Genomic DNA, 21,090 nt, shown 5'->3' on the forward strand with positions numbered 1-21,090 from the left:
CTACACATACATTCATACACAAATGACACACGGGGCAGTTTCTGAAATTTTGTCTAAGGATACTTTAATATGAAAACTGCTGGTGGATGACCCCTTGAGTCACAGTTGCTATCGTGATCAACAATATTGACACCTTTCCAGCTTCACATTTTGGAAGGTATCTCGCCAGCAATTTTGGTAGTATTCTGAAACTGACACACCAACAACTACACCAATGTAAGCCATTCATGCAGCACAGAAAAGGGAGAGCAGGGTTTGAACTTCTCTCTAAAAGTGCCATCACTCACGCTTTTCATGTCTACAACCAAATACAACATAGTGAATTCTTTGTGAAGAGCATATGATTATCCTTTTTAATGACATGGGGCTTTTCATGATGCCATCAAGTGTGGCCATTCATAACAGCTAAACTGGACAGACAGCACTTTGTACTAACTAGTTCTTTTCAAGCATAATGCACTCTTTGGATCAATTGCCAGACAAAATGCCCTCACTTCTTACAACTCTAATGGATCCACTCAAGCGTAGAAGTCCAATAGCACACAACAATGTCCATTTGTACAATAGTGAAGACACATTAACAAAGACATTATGCATTTTCTTATCTGATATTAATCTGTTAAGATGTTAACCTTCAAACAGCCCTTTAAAGTTTCAAAGCCTGGCCAAAATGTCCTCACTACACTGGCTTCAAATAAAAGGTGTCTACACAAACACAGACCCACATCTGATAGGTGGAGACAGTTAAGAGTTATCGGTGTAGATTAACACTCTCCTCTGTACAAAGTCAGCCCGCCATGCACTGTGTGTGTGTGTGAGTGTGTGTGTGTATCTAAGTAAACGGGCGTCCACTTCTGTCAGTGCAGATGTGTGTGTGTGTGTGTGTGTGTGTGTGTTTGTTTTTTGTTTTAGGAGGACAATTTTCAAGACAAATCAAAGAGCTATGAGGACCCTCTGTTACATGAGGACATTTTGCTGTCCTCATAAAATTGACCTTTTAAAATGGTTTCTGGGCATGTTTTAATACCCAAAAAGTGTTTTTCTCAAAAGTCTTTGTAAACCAAAAACTTGACATATGTTGTATATTTGTGTGTCCGCCACTGACCCCTGTCGGTTGGAGTTGTCCCTGCATGCCGCACACACAAGCGCGGGAAATTATACACGAGCGCGGGAAATTATACACATGGCGCGAAATTGGAAGCTGCGCATGCGCATTTTAACATTACCCATTTACACCATTGATATTTACATCAATGATTTAGACCGACTGATTGATGGATGAATAGGAAGCGCCCAATTTTGGCAGAGTTTTGACACGCTTTGGAGAAAAGGTAAGAAGGTAATTATAAAACTTTTAAAAGACGGACGTTCTGACAGACACAGTGCTTCAAAGTAGGCACAGCCGTGGTGAGGCGGCAGGTGAGGGAACAACGAGGTACGGTGGAAAGCATACGGCGGAGAGCGCACCGCGGGGACCGGACCACGACGAGCGGAGAGCGCACCGCGGGGACCGGACCACGACGAGCGGACGGCGGAGAGCGCACCGCGGGGACCGGACCACGACGAGGTGAGGACGGCAGAGCGGGCCGGAGCACGCGGAACGGTTCACGGAGGTCACAGCAACACGCTGGTCGGGGATTCCCGGACTGTCCCAAGCACCGGGATGGTTTTTTTTACCCTGGCCTAATCTCATCACTTGTTTCAAGGTAAGAAATTACACAAGTGTGTGATGTTTCACTGAGTTTGAAAGAAGGCCTTTTTCACTACAAGATCACTACACTTGTTTAATGTAAAATGGCTGCTACTACTACAACTACTATAAGTACTACTTCTGTAACTAGTAACTACTACCTATTGTACTAATGGTAGGAGTAGTTGTAGTAGATGCAGTTGTACTAGCAGTAGTACTCACACCTGTCTTTTTTGTGGTAGTTGGAGCTGTTTTCCTCCTGTTCTGTTCTGAGATGATTATTTAAGATATTAAAAGATGATCTTTGCCCAAATACCAAGGAAACATTGGAAGGCAAATACAAATAAACTTTTTTAGATTCATGAAATTTAATTGAGACAGTATTGATGTCACTCTGCACACATTTGTTTATAAAATATTGTAAAAAAAACCAAACACCACATTTGTTTTGCTCTCTTATAGTTGTGTTGATGAAGCACATTATTCCTGAGAGATCTAAAGCTTAGTTTGACAGACAGGTTTAGGCTAAGTCAGAGTTAGGCTTTAGTTAAATTAGGACATTTAAGTATCTTTAATATCTGCAAGTGCATGCTTTCTGTTAAAACAACTCAGACATCAGCCTTGTCTGTGTCTGTTATGTGAATGTAATGAAAGCATAGAACTCAATTGAAACAGTTTCAGTATCCATGCTATTAGTGAAATAAGAAAAATTGGGTGGAGCATGTCAGAAACTTGACTTAATCAACACAGGTGGAACACAGTCAAGTTAATCTGCACAAATACAGCCTCGCCCCCATCCATTTATCTGTTAACCAGAATCCCTCCAGCACTCATCACCAAACTAAAATAACCTTAAACTAATAATACGCTAACATGGGGGGGGGGGGGGGGGTGCTTCTCATTCAGGCTTTACTAATGCCCTTGTAAGCATAAAGGCTTGAAGTTTTGATGTGGTTTACATTTTTATCTTATTTCCTTAGAAAATCATGTCACGGAGAACTACTCCCCTTCAGGATGCCATTAATCACATCCTTGCAAGAAGAGACAAGAATTCAATGTTAGAAATCAAATTTATTAATTCAGTTAAAGGTGAGTGACTTTGACACACTGCAGGCTAGACTGAGGGGTTACACATCACCAGTGGTGACCTGTACAAACATCAATATAAATTAAAATGAAAGGTATTTTAATAATAATTTAGTTATTAGCGAGCCTGGCTATTTATGTTTTCTGCACTTGGACATGTTTTCTTTATTATATATGTAGAATTGAAAAAAGCACAACATTGCATACTTGTTATTTACAGATATACATATTTAATGAATTGATTATTTGCAGTGCTGCCACACCTGTGTCTCTAATATGGTTGTTTCTTCAGGTCGTGGCATCTTCACATTAGCCAATTTCAAACAAGGAGACTTCGTGGTCGAGTATAGAGGGGAGCTTATTGATGCAACTGAAGCTGAACACAGACGTAACCTGTACCCCAGCGCATGTTCAGTCTTCATGTTTGACTTCATATGGAAGCAGAAGACATTGTGGTAAATTCAAAATGACTGAATGTTTACATTTCTATTGCAAGGTCAGGATTTCTGAAGCAAACATCTCATATTGCTCTTTAACGAGTCCTTACCTCTGGTACCCGGCCCCGTCAGTCCCCAGAATCTATAGAAGGGGGAGTGACGGACCCGTGGAATAGCGGGATCTCATTCTTACTAAGGCTCCGTCATTTCCCGGTGACCCTGTGGTCCCCGGGAACTCTCGGTACTGGGGACTGACGGGACTCCCACATATGCTGAGGGCCCGTTAGTCCCCGTATTCAGCCTGTGTGTGCCTTCTCTAATACACACTCACGGGCGTAATGTACGGGGTTAGAGGGGTAATAATATAAGCCTACATCTTACAGCTAAGACAGTGTGCTCACGCTGCTGTGAAGATTTAAAATATAATATAGAGATAGAGAAAATAATAAGAGAAAATTCAAATGGCCAGGGCTGAATGAGCGCCCATGTGTCTGTGCGCATTTGGCACATGTGGACACGGAGACCCGTGCACTGTTATACTGTGTCCAAAACTACTGTATAATATGTACAATGCCAAAATAGTACATGTCAAGTGTTCTCTGCCTGTGAGGTAGGTAGATGGCTTGATGGATCGGTGAAAAACCTTTCAACACAAAAAATAAAGAACATTTCATTAATCATTCAGATAAATTAAATGCATTATACAGAAATGAAATAAAAATATACACTTCAGTAAAGCCACTTTTGTCTAAACTATCATTTATCCTAGTTTTAGTTTTACATTCATTAGTTTTTGAATCAGAGGTGAGTAATTTCAAACAACAAAGATGAAATAAACTGTGGTCTACCTTGCATTTTTTACACTTTCTGTAACAATTAAATTTTTAAAGTATACATTTTAGAGTTTACAAATATTTTAATAAAGACTTTAACCAAGGATTTTCTTTTACAAAGAATTATTTTCCTTAAATTAAACCAAACATATTTACACTAGTTTTAAGATTTAACCAAGGATTTGGGGTAATTACTTTTAGTATTAATTAACATAAGTGTGGGAAACACTATCTACATAAACAATCTTTTCAAACTTAAACATTTTAATATCAATATAATTTTTTAAACTTAAATGCAGTAACTATTTCCCAAAGCATAAATACATTTCCACAATTGAGCTTCCATATTTCCCAAACATAAGCAGCAAATATGAGTCCGAGCTTACCGATAGCCCGTCTAACTCAAAGTCTTCCTCACAGTGGAAAGTGGATTGTGCTTGGTTTGCTGTCCTCTCAGTATGTCACACTCGGGTCAAATGACTGCTGCATGCATTTTAAGGTCTACTAGGCACGCCCGCCCTTGATTGCTCTAATTCAACTCACCTGGCAGAGCAGTGCACACCAGGCTGCGCTTAGCTGTAGATTGCACAAGGTCTAATCAGTGGCCACGCGCAAGCAGCAGCACAGAGCAGGTAGTGGGCAAGAGGAGGAAGAGAAGAGAAGAGTAACAGCCACACCTACTAGGTCAGCGCAACAGTACAACAAAACCACGTTTAAGCTCTAAGCACAAGTAGAAGCGCAAACACTTATCTCAGTCAGAAAGCAACGCGTCCTTGACTGATGGACGCAGTTATAAACTATGCATTTAACAACTAAACTTGTATTGGATGTTGTGTTTGTGTTGGTGCTTAAAAATTATAGTATAGTTCATAGGCGTGTCACTATAAATGTTTGTTTGATGTATGTTTCCAAATTTGCAGTATTGATGGAGCACTTGAAGATGGGTCATTTGGGCGACTAGTAAACGATGAACACAGGACACCAAATTGCAGAATGAAGTTGATTGAAGCAGAAGGGAAGCCACATCTCTGCCTTTTTGCACTGAAGGAAATTGCGGCAGGAAGTGAAATTACTTATGACTATGGTGGGAAAGAATGGCCCTGGCGGAAAAAGGTGGGTCATTTAAAAAAAAATTTCCCCTATGAATTGTTGTTTAAAACCTACATATCTAGATGTCACAATTAGGGATGCAACTAACGATTATTTCAATAATCGATTAGTTGTTTCAGCCCTAGTCACGATATTTAAATGTCCTCTTGGTGGTATTCAATCTGGTTTAACTAAATCTTGAATTTGTATGACTTTCCCAAGTGATGATTGCAAGCTTATCTGTTTTGTGTCCCCTTAACAAGTGCGTTTTACTGAGTGGCCACACACTGGAGGTGAAACAGTGAAAGCATCAGTTTGAGCTCAGATGTCATTATGAGGCTGATGGACAGTGTCCTTGTAAACCTTGGGTTTTTCTGTGTCAGACATATACATGCACCTTTTACTCACAGTCACTTTAGCTTCTTAGTATTGTCTTACTTTGGCTTCACTTAACTAGGTAAGGGTTAATCACTCTGTTTCCTTGCAGTTAGGGTGAGAGTTAGAACTGTATTTAACTGAAGGTGAAACAGAAAATGCTTAACTATGTGTGTGTGTCTGACACAGACAAACTCAAGGTATGTGAGAACACTGCCCTGACATCTGAGCTCAAACTGAGTCTTTCATTGTTTCATCTCCAGTGTTTGGCATACTCAGAAAAACACATGGGTTGAGGGGACACTGGTTAGAAAAGACCACTCGTAGTGGATTAAATACATTTCCACTGTAGCTGCCAGATGTTTACAATATTTGTTCTACTTTTCATACCCAGCTAAAGATCGCAAGCATCCCTTCTGGTCAACAGTGTGTTGCAGAGCCTATTGCCCATGACGTGGAGCACCATGTGATCTCTACAGACTCATTCACAGGTGAGTCCCTGCTTGAGTAAGCACCAGTGTTGAGAAGGTTACTTTTAAAATGTATTCCATTACAGATTACATGCCCCAAAATGTATTCTGTAACGTATTCCGTTGCGTTACTCAATGACGGTAACGTATTCTGAATACTTTGGATTACTTAATATATTATCATGCCTTTTACAACAACGTGAATTTGTTGCTGTGTGATTTATTACTATTACTGAAGGTCCGCGACTCCGAACTGTAGTAAAGGGACCTCTGACTAATACGGCGGGGTCCCTGTCGGCTCGTAGCTGAAAAATAGCTTTACTTTGTTGTGTGGGTCAACTTTTCTTGCGAGAGACAGAGAGAGGCGTTGAAAGGCTGCTCCAACGGAACTTATTGTTTTCGGAGGAAAACAGGAACACGGTGTACAGTCGAGTCTAAATAGCTTACTTACAACTGGGCTGTCAGGCTCTCTTCTTGGCTGCAGTGGTTATTATTATATTTACATGCTTCCAGCTCCCGTTTTTCCTCGACGACAACTCGTACCTTTCTACTCCCCTTTTTCTCCCTCCTAGCGCTCACAGACCCATAACGTGTATGGCAGTCCATTCTCCCTGCAGCACGGACTACACTGCCCATGATGCTACATTCTTTAGAGCTATGCTTGTAGCATTCTGCCTGTTAGCTTAGCACAACAACAACGAAAAGGCGCTCTCTCTCACCCAGGAAACACACAGTCGCAGAGAGAGAGAGAGAGCATCGCCCTGTAACCATGGCAACCGTAACGCTGCCGCCTGGAACAACAGAACGTAGCTGTCAAACAAAACCCAAACAGTCCTAACCCGCGACAAAATGAAACAGGAAAGTACCCCAGTGTAATCCATTTATTTCAACAAAGTAACTGTATTCTGAATACCACCTTTTTAAACGGTAACTGTAACGGAATACAGTTACTCATATTTTGTATTCTAAATACGTAACGGCGGTACATGTATTCCGTTACTCCCCAACACTGGTAAGCACTACCTGTTAAACCCTGGGGTCTTGCAAAGCACTATGCCTCCATGTCTTGTGTTCTCTTCTACAGACAGAGAATTAAGAGCAGAGTGTCAGTCATCTAGACCTACAGCAGACAACTCTGAGCATGAGGTTAGCATGGATTCATCTGTTTACTAAAGATTGTATCAATGTGTAGTTTGGTAAATAGTGTGGTTTGTAAAGATCATGTTTATCAATTGATTACAATTATACTGCATGTACAGTCTTTAAACCATTGTAAGTACAGGTAGTCATCATTTAACATTGCATTTCCCTCTCAACATCATTTGGGTGTTTTAAGGTTTGACTGAGAGTGTCCCTCTTGATCAGATGGACACTGTACCATTGATGCTTGTTCATCTTTGCATCTTTTTAGGTGCATTCTGTTGGAGGTCAGCGTGGCACTTCTTCTCTGAAAGAGTTAATTGGTGAAGTTGGTGTCCAGTATCAGGAGTTGTCACCCCAAGCGTTCTCAGAAGAACTTACCAGTGGTCAGTTTTGAGTAAATGTTGTTAACTTCTGGCAATGCATGACATGCCTGAAGGTTTGCTGCATGAAAAATGTGCCAGTATTGGGACATTTCTGATGATTCTATAGTGTCTTGATGGATATTTTGAGAGTAGAATTGTAACAGTCAGGGATGTGAATTGATTGCGTTATGCGTAGATGTGTTTTTTTTGACTTAACGAAAGTCAAGCACTGAATCTCCTTATGTTCCCTTGTACAGAGAGCAAATCGAAAGAGGTGCCACAATCATCCAGAGCTGTGCCTAACGACTCTGCTTGTGAGGTGAGTTGAAATTGACCTTTGTTTTAAAATTGACCAATGGTTAGAAGTGTTATGGTGTTTACATGAAACCCCATTTTGAGTATTTTAGCAAACATCTGGCAGCGGTGGTGGAAATGTCCTCTATTTAGAACAGGAGGTCTTTTCTAACCACAGTGTCCCCTTAACAAGTGTGTTTTTCTGAGTGGCCACACACTGGAGGTGAAACAGTGAAAGCATCAGTTTGAGCTCAGATGTCATTATGAGGCTGATGGACAGTGTCCTTGTAAACCTTGGGTTTTTCTGTGTCAGACATATACATGCACCTTTTACTCACAGTCACTTTAGCTTCTTAGTATTGTCTTACTTTGGCTTCACTTAACTAGGTAAGGGTTAATCACTCTGTTTCCTTGCAGTTAGGGTGAGAGTTAGAACTGTATTTAACTGAAGGTGAAACAGAAAATGCTTAACTATGTGTGTGTGTGTCTGACACAGACAAACTCAAGGTATGTGAGAACACTGTCCTGACATCTGAGCTCAAACTGAGTCTTTCATTGTTTCATCTCCAGTGTTTGGCATACTCAGAAAAACACACGGGTTGAGGGGACACTGGTTAGAAAAGACCACTCGTAGTGGATTAAATACATTTCCACTGTAGCTGCCAGATGTTTACAATATTTGTTCTACTTTTCATACCCAGCTAAAGATCGCAAGCATCCCTTCTGGTCAACAGTGTGTTGCAGAGCCTATTGCCCATGACGTGGAGCACCATGTGATCTCTACAGACTCATTCACAGGTGAGTCCCTGCTTGAGTAAGCACTACCTGTTACAGTTTTTGCCCGTTGCTTGAACACTATAAACCCATGCTTAGACTAAAGTAACACAACGTGAAGCTGTTGTTACCATACCTCAAACACATGTACCCCTACCTTAAACAAAAGCGCTGCTTTGCACCCCAGTTCCAATCATGCAACACACCTACTCCTTTAGGCAACACACATGGTCCTGCATGCTACACTCTATTTCATACATAAGACACTTCGCTCACAAAATGAAATCTCAGGGTGCCATTCGGAAAACACATGTATCCAAAATACAAAACACATCGGGTAATTGCAACCACTCAAATACACACCTGAAGGCACCTACTTGCAAAACCGAACACCAATTAGCCAACTACAAAAAGCCCTCAGCGTAGCCATTCCAAGAACTTTGCAAGCATGGATGGAGGGAGAGCAAGAGGATATTTACCCCGGTGCCTGGCGGGAGAGGACATTGCTTGCGATGTTGATGAGGTCCTGTGGCCAGACCCCAACAGACGGCGGGATCCATGAGCCCACGTATGCACAATTGTCATGGTTTTTTGTGTTTACAGTATAGTGTGTTGTCTATTGCAGTACTATTGTGTTGTTGTTGTTTTATTCGCTTTACCTGTATTCATGGTACTTCAATGTGCAGTATTGAGTAGGTCTATTTGCGTTTATGGTCGTTTGGAAATGTGTCCCCTGTAAATGTGCCTTCTGAATGAACAATGGAAATCAAGGACTGCAGTGTTTTATGTACAGCAGACTAGTGTGTTCCCCCTGATCTGTGAGTGTTTGCATATGGTGCAGGTATGTGTCATTTTGTCAACAGAGTTACATTTTGACAAAGGAATGTTAGGTTTTGATAGCAGAGTTTAGGTTTTGAGAGTAGAGTTTCAATTTGGTGCAGATGTGAATGGTATATTTCCCAGTGTTGTGTCATGTGTACTTGTGTGTACAGTTTTGGCACAGCGAGCGGGGTTTTGCAAAATGTGTTCAAGCAGTGGGCAAAAACTGTAAACCCTGGGGTCTTGCAAAGCACTATGCCTCCATGTCTTGTGTTCTCTTCTACAGACAGAGAATTAAAAGCAGAGTGTCAGTCATCTAGACCTACAGCAGACAACTCTGAGCATGAGGTTAGCATGGATTCATCTGTTTACTAAAGATTGTATCAATGTGTAGTTTGGTAAATAGTGTGGTTTGTAAAGATCATGTTTATCAATTGATTACAATTATACTGCATGTACAGTCTTTAAACCATTGTAAGTACAGGTAGTCATCATTTAACATTGCATTTCCCTCTCAACATCATTTGGGTGTTTTAAGGTTTGACTGAGAGTGTCCCTCTTGATCAGATGGACACTGTACCATTGATGCTTGTTCATCTTTGCATCTTTTTAGGTGCATTCTGTTGGAGGTCAGCGTGGCACTTCTTCTCTGAAAGAGTTAATTGGTGAAGTTGGTGTCCAGTATCAGGAGTTGTCACCCCAAGCGTTCTCAGAAGAACTTACCAGTGGTCAGTTTTGAGTAAATGTTGTTAACTTCTGGCAATGCATGACATGCCTGAAGGTTTGCTGCATGAAAAATGTGCCAGTATTGGGACATTTCTGATGATTCTATAGTGTCTTGATGGATATTTTGAGTAGAATTGTAACAGTCAGGGATGTGAATTGATTGCGTTATGTGTAGATGTGTTTTTTTTGACTTAACGAAAGTCAAGCACTGAATCTCCTTATGTTCCCTTGTACAGAGAGCAAATCGAAAGAGGTGCCACAATCATCCAGAGCTGTGCCTAACGACTCTGCTTGTGAGGTGAGTTGAAATTGACCTTTGTTTTAAAATTGACCAATGGTTAGAAGTGTTATGGTGTTTACATGAAACTCCATTTTGAGTATTTTAGCAAACATCTGGCAGCGGTGGTGGAAATGTCCTCTATTTAGAACAGGAGGTCTTTTCTAACCACAGTGTCCCCTTAACAAGTGTGTTTTTCTGAGTGGCCACACACTGGAGGTGAAACAGTGAAAGCATCAGTTTGAGCTCAGATGTCATTATGAGGCTGATGGACAGTGTCCTTGTAAACCTTGGGTTTTTCTGTGTCAGACATATACATGCACCTTTTACTCACAGTCACTTTAGCTTCTTAGTATTGTCTTACTTTGGCTTCACTTAACTAGGTAAGGGTTAATCACTCTGTTTCCTTGCAGTTAGGGTGAGAGTTAGAACTGTATTTAACTGAAGGTGAAACAGAAAATGCTTAACTATGTGTGTGTGTCTGACACAGACAAACTCAAGGTATGTGAGAACACTGTCCTGACATCTGAGCTCAAACTGAGTCTTTCATTGTTTCATCTCCAGTGTTTGGCATACTCAGAAAAACACATGGGTTGAGGGGACACTGGTTAGAAAAGACCACTCGTAGTGGATTAAATACATTTCCACTGTAGCTGCCAGATGTTTACAATATTTGTTCTACTTTTCATACCCAGCTAAAGATCGCAAGCATCCCTTCTGGTCAACAGTGTGTTGCAGAGCCTATTGCCCATGACGTGGAGCACCATGTGATCTCTACAGACTCATTCACAGGTGAGTCCCTGCTTGAGTAAGCACTACCTGTTAAACCCTGGGGTCTTGCAAAGCACTATGCCTCCATGTCTTGTGTTCTCTTCTACAGACAGAGAATTAAGAGCAGAGTGTCAGTCATCTAGACCTACAGCAGACAGCTCTGAGCATGAGGTTAGCATGGATTCATCTGTTTACTAAAGATTGTATCAATGTGTAGTTTGGTAAATAGTGTGGTTTGTAAAGATCATAAAATATTTGGGTAACAATGTTTTATGTTTCATTTCATGTTTTTAATTTTTTCCAGTGTACAATTCATAGGCTGGTATTTGAATCGGTGAAACTTGACAAATGCGGGATATGCCATTCACCTTTGACAGCTATCAGATGGCACGGTCTAAGATGCAAGCGTAAGTGTATTATTTATCTTGTGTTAATTAATGCATTTTTTCACTATACCCTAAGTTACCATGAGTCAGGTCTACATTTTCATATGTAAAGAATAAAAAAAATCACTTCAAAGTTTTATCAATTCAAACCATTGCAATGATACACAGTGTAATGGCAGATACTATCACATATCATGCATTTGAGTTTGTCTGCTTAGTGTGGCAGAGAACAGAGAACATACTGTAATAATGTATATTGCCCTCTTACTCTTTGTTGATTAGACTGTTGAACTTTACAACTTTAAATCTTTGTTTCACTCTTTCAACATCAAGCTCATATAAGCTAAATGAGCATCTCACCGCGCGCAAGGCATGCCGGTCCGGGTCAAGGGTCACGACTACCCAGCATGCATTGTAAACAGTAAACACGGCCGCGTGTGATAGCGATATTGAATATTTTGAGCGTCCTAACGTCAATGTTTTAAAAGAATTTGGTACGAAACGGGGATACAGTGCTGCTGGGAAGAGAAAGAAAGAACTCGTGGCCCTCGCTTGGGCGTTTTCACTACAAAAAGCCCCTATAGTTTTAACAAAACAGCAGGAGCGGGAGGCTATGCTACCTTGGATATAAGTCTCTGCTCGAGATCGAGACTGACAGTTGTCAGATGACAATTCCAGATCCCTTAGAGCTGAGAGAAGGTTGGTACAATGAATCGACAGCTGCAAATAAACTTTCACTTTCAAAGCCTCATATCCGGAGCCATCAGCCTCTGTGGTGCCCGGAGACGCTATATCCATGGATGTATTAAAAGAACCAAGCCTATATCTGACAGAGAAATATAATTCAGCCTTTACATCGTGGGTAGTGGTGTACTCTGACCCGGCCGCGCCGTGCATGCGTACTGACAATGCTGATTTAGCTTATTTGTGATGTTACAATGCAAAAACCACAGTTCCTGATTTGATCTGTTATATAAAGATAAAGCAAAATGCACAAATGTTTAATTATATTTAAGAGAGTATCAACATGTATGAAGTAAACTGCCCTCAAGTCTGTTTGTCATTCTGTAATTACACATATACACACAAACTTGGAAGATGATGTTTTAATGATAATAAACCCGTTGAGTAAACATTGCATCAAACTTGCAAACTTCTTACAATGTCAATATAGGAAGCCCAGTAAGGTACTGGGTCTGATTAATCCAGACCTATTCCAATAGATCAATCAGGCAATTTGCAATACAAATGCTTGATGGTGTCTCTACACATTTTCAATGACTTTTTAGTAGAAGTCCTTTTCATCTCAATCCTTATTAATTAATGTAGGATAAACATTTTAGCTTTTCTGTTTCTCACTAGATCATTCTGCCAGAAGTCTTTGAGCCAAGAATGCATTCTGAAACATGGCCTATGTGGCCCATAATGAGTAGTTTGGTCAGGTCAATTTAAGATAATATATATATATCTGCTTTTTATTCTGAATTATGCGTTGGTTTTAAATTTACTTTATGCTTGTTTATATTTAGTGGTCTTAGTGAATATAATTTGTGACGTGTGGGATCGCTACTTTTTAAATTATAACTTAATGAATCATCGGTTGTTGTCTAATGCTGTGGTTTCTTTGTATTTGTAGAATGCCGTTGTGTGTGGCATAAGATCTGCCTCCAGACATCTTCAGAAGACTGGGATATGTCCGACGTAAGTGTACAGTGAAATTCAACCTGGAAAGACTCAGATATGGAGAAAGAATTAGACATGCTTTATTGAACATTAAATATTTGGCGGTCAGACCCCGGCGGGAAAACTGTTGATAAAAGCATTGCTGATTGAAGTAGGAGGTCTTCCCCCGGGGTCTGGACACTGGTGGTGGTATGGAGGCAGGGGGCAAGCATGGGGGTGCAGGGGTGGTGGAGGGATGCGAGGCCGAGCTATGGGTGAAAGAGCTTAAATGCCCGGATGCTGAATGGAGGCGTAGGTGCGAGGGAGCTCCGGATTGGCTGTGACGTAGTGAGCAGCTGAAGGGAGTTGAGATGATGATGATGGAGACGATGTGCAGGTGTGTCTCCCAGGTTGAATTTAAGCAGGCTTCATTATAATATAGTTAATATTGACGTAGATGCAGTTCGTGAAGATTGCCACATGTTGCTTGCTCTTCCTTTTTCTTTCATCACAAAATTATAAGGATAATCAGTTTTGTAAGTGTTGTCTCAGATAGAGAATTGAAAGCAGATAGATTTTGGACTGGATAGAGTGTAGAAGTTATGTGAGAGAGGCCAGAAATAAATAAACACATTGTAAAAATATTACTTAGATTTTATTATAATCCTTTGTATGAAATTGTTTTGTTTTTTTTACAATCTAGTCTCAAAGGTTTTACAAATTTTGATCTGTGGGGGTCATTGTGGGAGGGGCTCTGGGACCAGGTTAGGGCTAGTGTCTTAGTTTTTTTGTTTTGTGTTTGTTTTTTTGTTAATGTCATTGTTCAAAAAATATAAATTGAATATTAGAAATGGGACAAATATCAAAAAAAGTACTGAATCGATCACAGATTGCAAATTGATCAAGCAGAATCAAAATACTTGCACAAAATACATATCTGCTGCACATTTTCTTCTTTAAATCAGGAGGTATTTCTTAGTACTTTTAAGACCTCTAGAGACTTTGGTTTACGTCCCGAGCTCTGTGACGTGAACAATTTAGCATTTATCCTTCCCATGTTTATTTCTATTATTTAATCTATGCTGTATTTACGAACAGGGTGATGTCTCATCTGATGAAGAATACATCCCAAATTCTGCATCAGATTCAGAAAGCTCAGGAACAGAGTTGTCTATTGAGTTACCTGGACCATCAAAAAACTCCCATGCTGCTAGCATGCCTGATTTATGCGTTACTTTTGCTGAAAAAGAACAGACCATGGATGTTAAGAACAACTTTGAGCACATTTTGAATGATCTTGAAACTACTGATGATCTTCATCCCGACCAAGAACCAGACAGCTCAGAGTCATGCCAGCAGAAAACAAAAGATGCATGTAGCGAAAAGAGTACTGTGGATATGCTGTGCCAAAATGAATCCCCAACCAAGTCAACAAAATTAATCAAAAGCACAGTCAATTTTTGTTTTGTATGTGGAAAACCTCAAACAAAATTTGCACGTCATCTGGAGACGCATGAAAATGAAAATGCTGAAGTCGCCCAGGTGCTTCAGTTACCCAAATCATCAAAGGACAGAAAAGTTCATCTTGAAAGGTTACGAAACCTTGGTAACTTCAAGCACAACTCTGCTGTTAAAACCACAGGATCAGGTTGTCTTAAAGTGAAAAGGATCTCAAAAAAGAGCAGCAGCAGCGCTGAGACATACGAGTACTGCTTATACTGTAAGGGTATGATATCCAGAAAAGAAGTTTCTCGGCATATGAAAAGATGTGCTTTAAGACCAGAGAATAATGCTGAAGAGAAGCTGAAAGATAGAGTCTTTGGTATAGCATCTACTCAATCCACAATGTCTCAGCCAATTTCAAGTGAACTCTACTCAGTACTGGGCAAGATGCACAAGGATGATGTGTCTAGTGCAATAAGGAATGATCATTATATTATGCAGTTGGCTCAGTCTCTTTTTAATAAGCATGGAAGTGACAGATCAAAGCATGAGTATATAAGACAGAAAGTAAGGGAACTTGGGAGATTACTTGTGACTTTGCGTCACACAACAAGAATCCATAATATGGAAGAGGCAATAAAACCAGCCAACTTCTTTATTCTTACTAATGCTGTCAAGAGAGTTTCAGGTTTTGATACTGAAACCAGCACATTCAAAGCCCCAAGTTTGGCCCTGAAGCTTGGACATTCTCTCAGAAAAATAAGTGATATTATCATGTGTCGTGCTCTCATGGAAGAGGATCAAGAGGCGATCGATTCAATCAGGAGGTTTCACACACTTCATGAAACAAAGTGGTCTGAATTAGTTTCCCATTCAGCCTTATCAAACCTGAGTGAGGCAAAATACAACAAGGTCGACAGCCTTCCACTGACCAGAGATGTTCAGAAGCTGCAGTTATATCTTGGTCAGCAAGTGGAATCGGCTAGGGAGAAACTAGGTGATAACCCAACAGTAGGAACTTATGCAGCACTAGCAAAGGTGATCCTTTGTCAAGTGATTTTGTTCAATAGGAGGAGGGAAGGTGAAGTAGCACGTATGACTGTCAAAAATTTTGAAGATCGTGACATGTCCAAACTAAACGATGACATCAGCTCTGGGCTTACAGAAGTTGAGAAAAGGCTTTGCCAACAGTTTGCCAGAGTGGAACTGAAGGGGAAAAAAGGACGAAAGGTGGCTGTGATCCTGACTTCTGATATGACCGATAACCTGTCACTCCTCGTTAGTAAGAGGAAAGAGTGCGGGGTATCTGAAAACAATATGTACCTTTTCGCCATTCCTTGTAGTGATGGTCACTACAGAGGGCAGTTTGGTCAGTTTGCAGATGCTTGCGGAGCTGAACATCCTCAGAACCTCAGATCAACTAACCTTCGCAAACAGATTGCCACGATAAGCCAAGTCATGAACTTGAAAGATAATGAACTAGACCAGCTGGCCGATTTCCTCGGCCATGACATTAGGGTCCATAGAGAATACTATCGACTGCCCCAATCAACAATTCAGCTGGCTAAGATCTCCAAGTTGCTCATGGCCATGGAGAAGGGAAGTGTGAAGGATATTCAAGGAAAAACTCTGGATGAAATTGGTGGTATGCATGGTTTATATGTTGTTAAATCGGCTTGGTGTTTGTGAATATGGTTGGTCTAATAACATTTTTTCAATTTTATAGATGACATAGATGGGATGGCTACTGGATCACAGCAACTCCCTGATGCTTCCACATTGCGAGGTACTGAAATTATTGTATTCTGTGTTATAGACTTTGCAGTTGTATTGATAAAATATTTAAAATTTACATTTTATATATATATTTTAGATAATGTTATTGCAGTTCTGTTTGTACTTTGCTGTGTAGTTAATACCATTTACAGTGAGGAAAGTAAGTATTTGCTATTTTGCAAGTTCTCCCACTTAGAAATCATGGAGGGATCTGAAATTTTCAGCGTTGGTACATGTCCACTGTGAGAGACAGAATCTAAAAGAAAATTCCGGAAATCACAATGTATGATTTTATTAAAATATTTTTGTATATTACTGCTTAAAATAAGTATTTGAACACTTGCTTATCATGCAGATTTCTGACCCTCAAAGACCTGTTATTCTGCTTTTAAACAGTCCAACTACACTCTGCTCATGATTCTAATTTAGCAGCACCTGTTTGATGCCGTTAGCTTTCATAAAGACACATGTGCACCCCACAATCTGTCAAAAGTGTTGCAGCAACATGAGTAAAACCAAAGAGCTGTCCAACGACACAAGAGACAAAACTTTAGACCTTCACAAAGCTGGAAAGGGCTCCAGAGACACTGCCAAGCAGCTCGGTGCGCGACAGTGCGTGTGCACGCATGTGCGTGTGCGCGATGGAGTGCGTGCGCGATGGAGTGCGTGCGCGATGGAGCGCGTGCAGGTGACTGTGCGTACCCTCTGCAAGACTCCTGCAGGCGCCCCTGAATGGAAGAGGCTAATGTCTTCCTCGGACTGGAGCCCCACGTAAGATCTCAGCTCGTGGGGTGTCAGTGATGCTAAGAAAGGTGAAGAATCAGCCCAGAACTACACGGGACGAGCTGGTCAATGACCTGAAGAGAGCTGGGACCACCGTTGGCAAGGCTACTATTAGTAATACACTGAGACGTCATGGTTTAAAATCATTCATTACACTGAAGGTTCCCCTTCTTAAGCCAACCCATGTCCAGGCCCGTCTGAAGTTTGCCAGGGACCATCTGGATGATCCAGAGTCATGGGAGAAAGTCCTGTGGTCAGATGAGACCAAAATAAAACTTTTTGGCCTAAACTCCATTGTTGGGGTTTGGAGGAAGAAGAAGGATGAGTCTCATCCCAATAATACCATCCTACAGTGAAGCATGAGGGTGGAAACATCATGCGCTGGGCTGTTTTTCTGCACAGGGGACAGGACCACTGCACTGTATTAAGGAGAAGATAAACGGGGACATGGATTGTGAGATTTTGGGCCAAAACGTCCTTCCCTCAGTCAGAGCATTGAAGATGGGTTCTGGCTGGGTCTTTCAACAAGACAAAGACCTGAAGCACTCAGCCAGGAAAACCAAAGAGTGGCTCCGTAAGAGGCATTTCAAGGTTCTGGAGTGGCCTCACTAGTCTCCAGACCTCAGTCCAATAGAAAATCTGTGGATGGAGTTAAAAGTCTGTGTTGGCCCAAAACATGACAGATCTACAGAAGATCTGTGTGGAGGAGTGGGTCAAAAGACCTTCTGCAATGTGTGCAAACCTGGTGAAGAACTGCAGGAACTGTTGGGCCGCTGTAATTGTTAACAAAGGCAATATTAATATAGTTTGACTCAAGTGTTCAAATACTTATTTTACAAAGAAATATACAAAAAACTTGTTATAAAATCATACAATGTGATTTCCGGAATTTTCTTTTAGATTATGTCTCTCACAGTGGACATGTAGCTATGATGAAAATTTCAGAGCCCTCCATGATTTCTGAGTGGGAGAACTCGCAAAATAGCAGGGTGTTCAAATACTTACTTTCCTCACTGTATGTATTATATATATATATATATATATATATATATATATATATATATATATATATATATATAATTTATTTATTTATTTATTTATTTTTTTTTTGCTAGAAAAATCTATCAATGACAATGAAGAAATATTAACTTCTGTGACTTCTGATTTGCCTCACTTCTCCGAGACTGGAGCTCAAGGTACATTTTCAATGCTGTACTCAAAGTTTGCCCAACATATCTTATGTAATGAGCTGGGATCTGTGAGTTAGTCTTGTTCAGAGACAAATCCAGTGAAATGTGCAGTAACGTATTTTAACAGCGCACATCACGTATGATAAAGATGCTCTCTTGTTTCATTAATGCCACTTGCATCTCTGTTTTTCATTGCATTAAAAATGAAATCAGACTTTACTATTAACACTACTATGCTGATTACGATAACCTGGGATTGTGTATAGAACAATATTACTAACCATCAGTACATTTTTACATGGTCAATTGTTAGTAGTTCCATTCCTAATTGTGACACTAATGCTTTATGAGTAGTATTTTGATGCTTCATCAGTTTTGGCCAAGCAAGATTTGGCCTGTGCAAAATCTACATCATTTCCCAGTAAACTTATTACCCAAGGTATTGTTGACTTCATCCAGTTCAGCACCATTGCCATGTGTATAGTTAGTATAATAGAACTGGCTGTCACTGTCCCCTCTGTACCCATGGTGTTTGATTGGTAGGCAGAAAGCCTCTTTAAGCCCATACATTTATACTGTGCAATATTTTTTAGATGACCAGGGGAATGATGCCTGTGTGACTTCTGGTTCACCTCCTGTCCCTGACTCAGTTACTAAAGGTATGATCTAAATCAGATGCCATGTCCATCACTAGGCACTATGTGCAGTCAACACCAACATCATGTGGTTAGACATTATATAACATATAAAGAAGCTGAATGTATTTTGTGCTTACCAAGCAGTGTGATGAACTATCATGTTAATGAAAACAATCAAACTTTAAATTTTATCAGGTCTACAGTCTATTTATTATCACACACAATTTGTTTAGACAAGTACCAGCTTGTTTTCACAGTTTTGAACACCATCTCTACCTACAAGTGCATCTCACATGATCTTTTTAAACTTCAAATTTGTTTTGTTTTATTGAACAGGTTTATGTGTTTCATCAAGGCGGTGTGTGAAGAGACCATGGTCTGAGGAGGAGATAGGAGCGGTGATGAAACATATGAAGCCTTTTATTGAAAACGGTATCACTGTCACCAACCAGCAGTGTCTGAAGTGCAAAGAAAAGGAACAACCTATCTTGGAGACGAGATCTATTCAAAACATTCGAGATTTTGTGCGCAACAGAGGACTGGCCTTTAAAAAAAAAAAATAAATGTTAAACACTAAATGCACTTTTTGACAGTCTGAGCCTTTACCTTTCTGGGCCTGATTTCAAGGTTAGTGTTCTCCATTCAAAAAGTATGTAGTTGACTTCACTGTGCTCACAGGCAGTGTTTTGTTTTGATGTGTGGTTAGCCTGAGTCTTTTAATGCCAGGATTCACTTTTATTTTCCTTCAATAATTGTTACAATGCTGTCCTTTTAAGGAATTGATTATTGAGTTGGTTATATTAAATATAATTCAGTAATTCAACAAATGTGTTGTGTGTTGATATAAGTCTTATGTATAAGTCATGGTGTCAGCCCGACTCACCCCTGGTGTGCAAAGGTGCTTTTTTATTGGTCAGCCACTCAGTGCCAGTTTCTTCAGGACAATGAAAAACTCTATAATACATAGTTTGTTCTAGTTGATGCAAGCACTGTTGTGTTATGGTCACCGGTTCGATCCCTGGGCTCTCTGTCCTGGTCGTTGTGTCCTTGGGAAAGACACTTTACCCTACTTGCCTACTGGTGTTGGCCAGAGGGGCCGATGGCGCGATATGGCAGCCTCGCTTCTGTCAGACTGCCCCAGGGCAGCTGTGGCTACAACTGTAGCTGCCTCCACCAGTGTGTGGATGTGAGAGTGAATGAATAGTGGTATTGTAAAGCGCTTTGGGTGCCTTGAAAAGCGCTATATAAATCCAATCCATTATTATTATTATTATTATTATTATTATGCTTCTAGTTGTTTTAATGACACTTTGACCACCTGTTAGTAGATCACAACAGATATGATCTGTGGTGTTTTATGTAAGCTTGTATGTCAGATTGTAATGCTCATCAGAGAAAACCAAAATATAGTCTTTTTATTATTTTTTTTAATTTATTCATCCATCCATCCATCTTCAACCGCTTATCCGAGGCCGGGTCGCAGGGGCAGCAGCCTAAGCAAATTTATTCAATTTTACTATAATGATGTATCAGTCACAGTCTTATAATACACCTTCTTTTCTAAGAAGGTTATACTTAGTGCATGTGTGAGTATATGTACAGTGAACTGGCTTTACACACCATGTGTCCTTTTAAACCAGATTTACTCAGTGTGTGTGTGTACAGTAGACTGGCTTTACACACCATGTGTCCCTTCAGAACAGACTATACTTTGTGTATATGTATGATGACATCACTGACCTTGTACACCAGACTGTCCTTATAGACCGAGCTACAGAAAAGTCTCTACAAACCACCAGAATGTCTGAAAAAATAGCCTTTTTTATATCTCAGTCGAGCAAAGAAAATGTTTAAATTTTAAGTTGTGTATAGGTTTGCTGATTTTTTTCATGATTTTTGATATGCATATTGTAGCTCTAGCACCTCTGGAACCCGGTGTCCCCATAGCCCTATGTCCAGTCTGATTTGCCAAAAATTTCAGAAATTGTCCCTCTAACCCAAGAAACGGGTATGTGTGTGTGTGTGTGTGTGTGTGTGTGTATCTAAGTAAATGGGCGTCCACTTCT

The 21,090-nt window shown here is 40.4% G+C and overlaps 2 protein-coding genes and 1 long non-coding RNA gene across 7 annotated transcripts in view; 2 read left to right on the forward strand and 1 right to left on the reverse strand.

Moving 5' to 3' along the window:
- Positions 1–21,090, forward strand: part of galnt14 (UDP-N-acetyl-alpha-D-galactosamine:polypeptide N-acetylgalactosaminyltransferase 14 (GalNAc-T14)) — a 252,867-nt gene that overhangs the window by 169,259 nt on the left and 62,518 nt on the right. The window lies entirely within an intron of this gene.
- Positions 936–19,851, forward strand: LOC113014492 (uncharacterized). Of its 4 annotated transcripts, none has more exons than XM_080289674.1 (20): positions 936–1,706; positions 2,671–2,779; positions 3,069–3,231; positions 4,967–5,159; positions 5,905–6,001; positions 7,065–7,126; positions 7,392–7,506; positions 7,743–7,804; positions 8,481–8,577; positions 9,659–9,720; positions 9,986–10,100; positions 10,335–10,396; positions 11,104–11,167; positions 11,256–11,317; positions 11,451–11,553; positions 13,169–13,233; positions 14,293–16,282; positions 16,364–16,423; positions 18,980–19,045; positions 19,361–19,851. In XM_080289674.1, exons 2-20 carry the CDS (start codon positions 2,677–2,679, stop codon positions 19,585–19,587), a joined length of 3,768 nt encoding a protein of 1,255 aa, XP_080145800.1. In that variant the 5' UTR covers positions 936–1,706; positions 2,671–2,676; the 3' UTR covers positions 19,588–19,851. The 4 variants fall into 4 exon arrangements, with proteins under 4 accessions (XP_080145800.1, XP_080145802.1, XP_080145799.1 ...); XM_080289673.1 differs by having other exon boundaries at positions 937–1,706; positions 11,071–11,167; XM_080289675.1 differs by lacking the exons at positions 936–1,706; positions 2,671–2,779; positions 3,069–3,231 and adding an exon at positions 4,625–4,730 and having other exon boundaries at positions 11,071–11,167.
- Positions 3,028–4,986, reverse strand: LOC113014495 (uncharacterized). Its single transcript, XR_013901731.1, has 2 exons — positions 4,433–4,986; positions 3,028–3,856 (listed from the first exon to the last, which is right to left on the reverse strand). It is a non-coding gene; the product is annotated as an uncharacterized LOC113014495 (long non-coding RNA).

This window comes from Astatotilapia calliptera, chromosome 15, assembly GCF_964374335.1.
Source record: "Astatotilapia calliptera chromosome 15, fAstCal68.1, whole genome shotgun sequence".
NCBI classification, from domain to species: Eukaryota; Metazoa; Chordata; class Actinopteri; order Cichliformes; family Cichlidae; genus Astatotilapia; species Astatotilapia calliptera.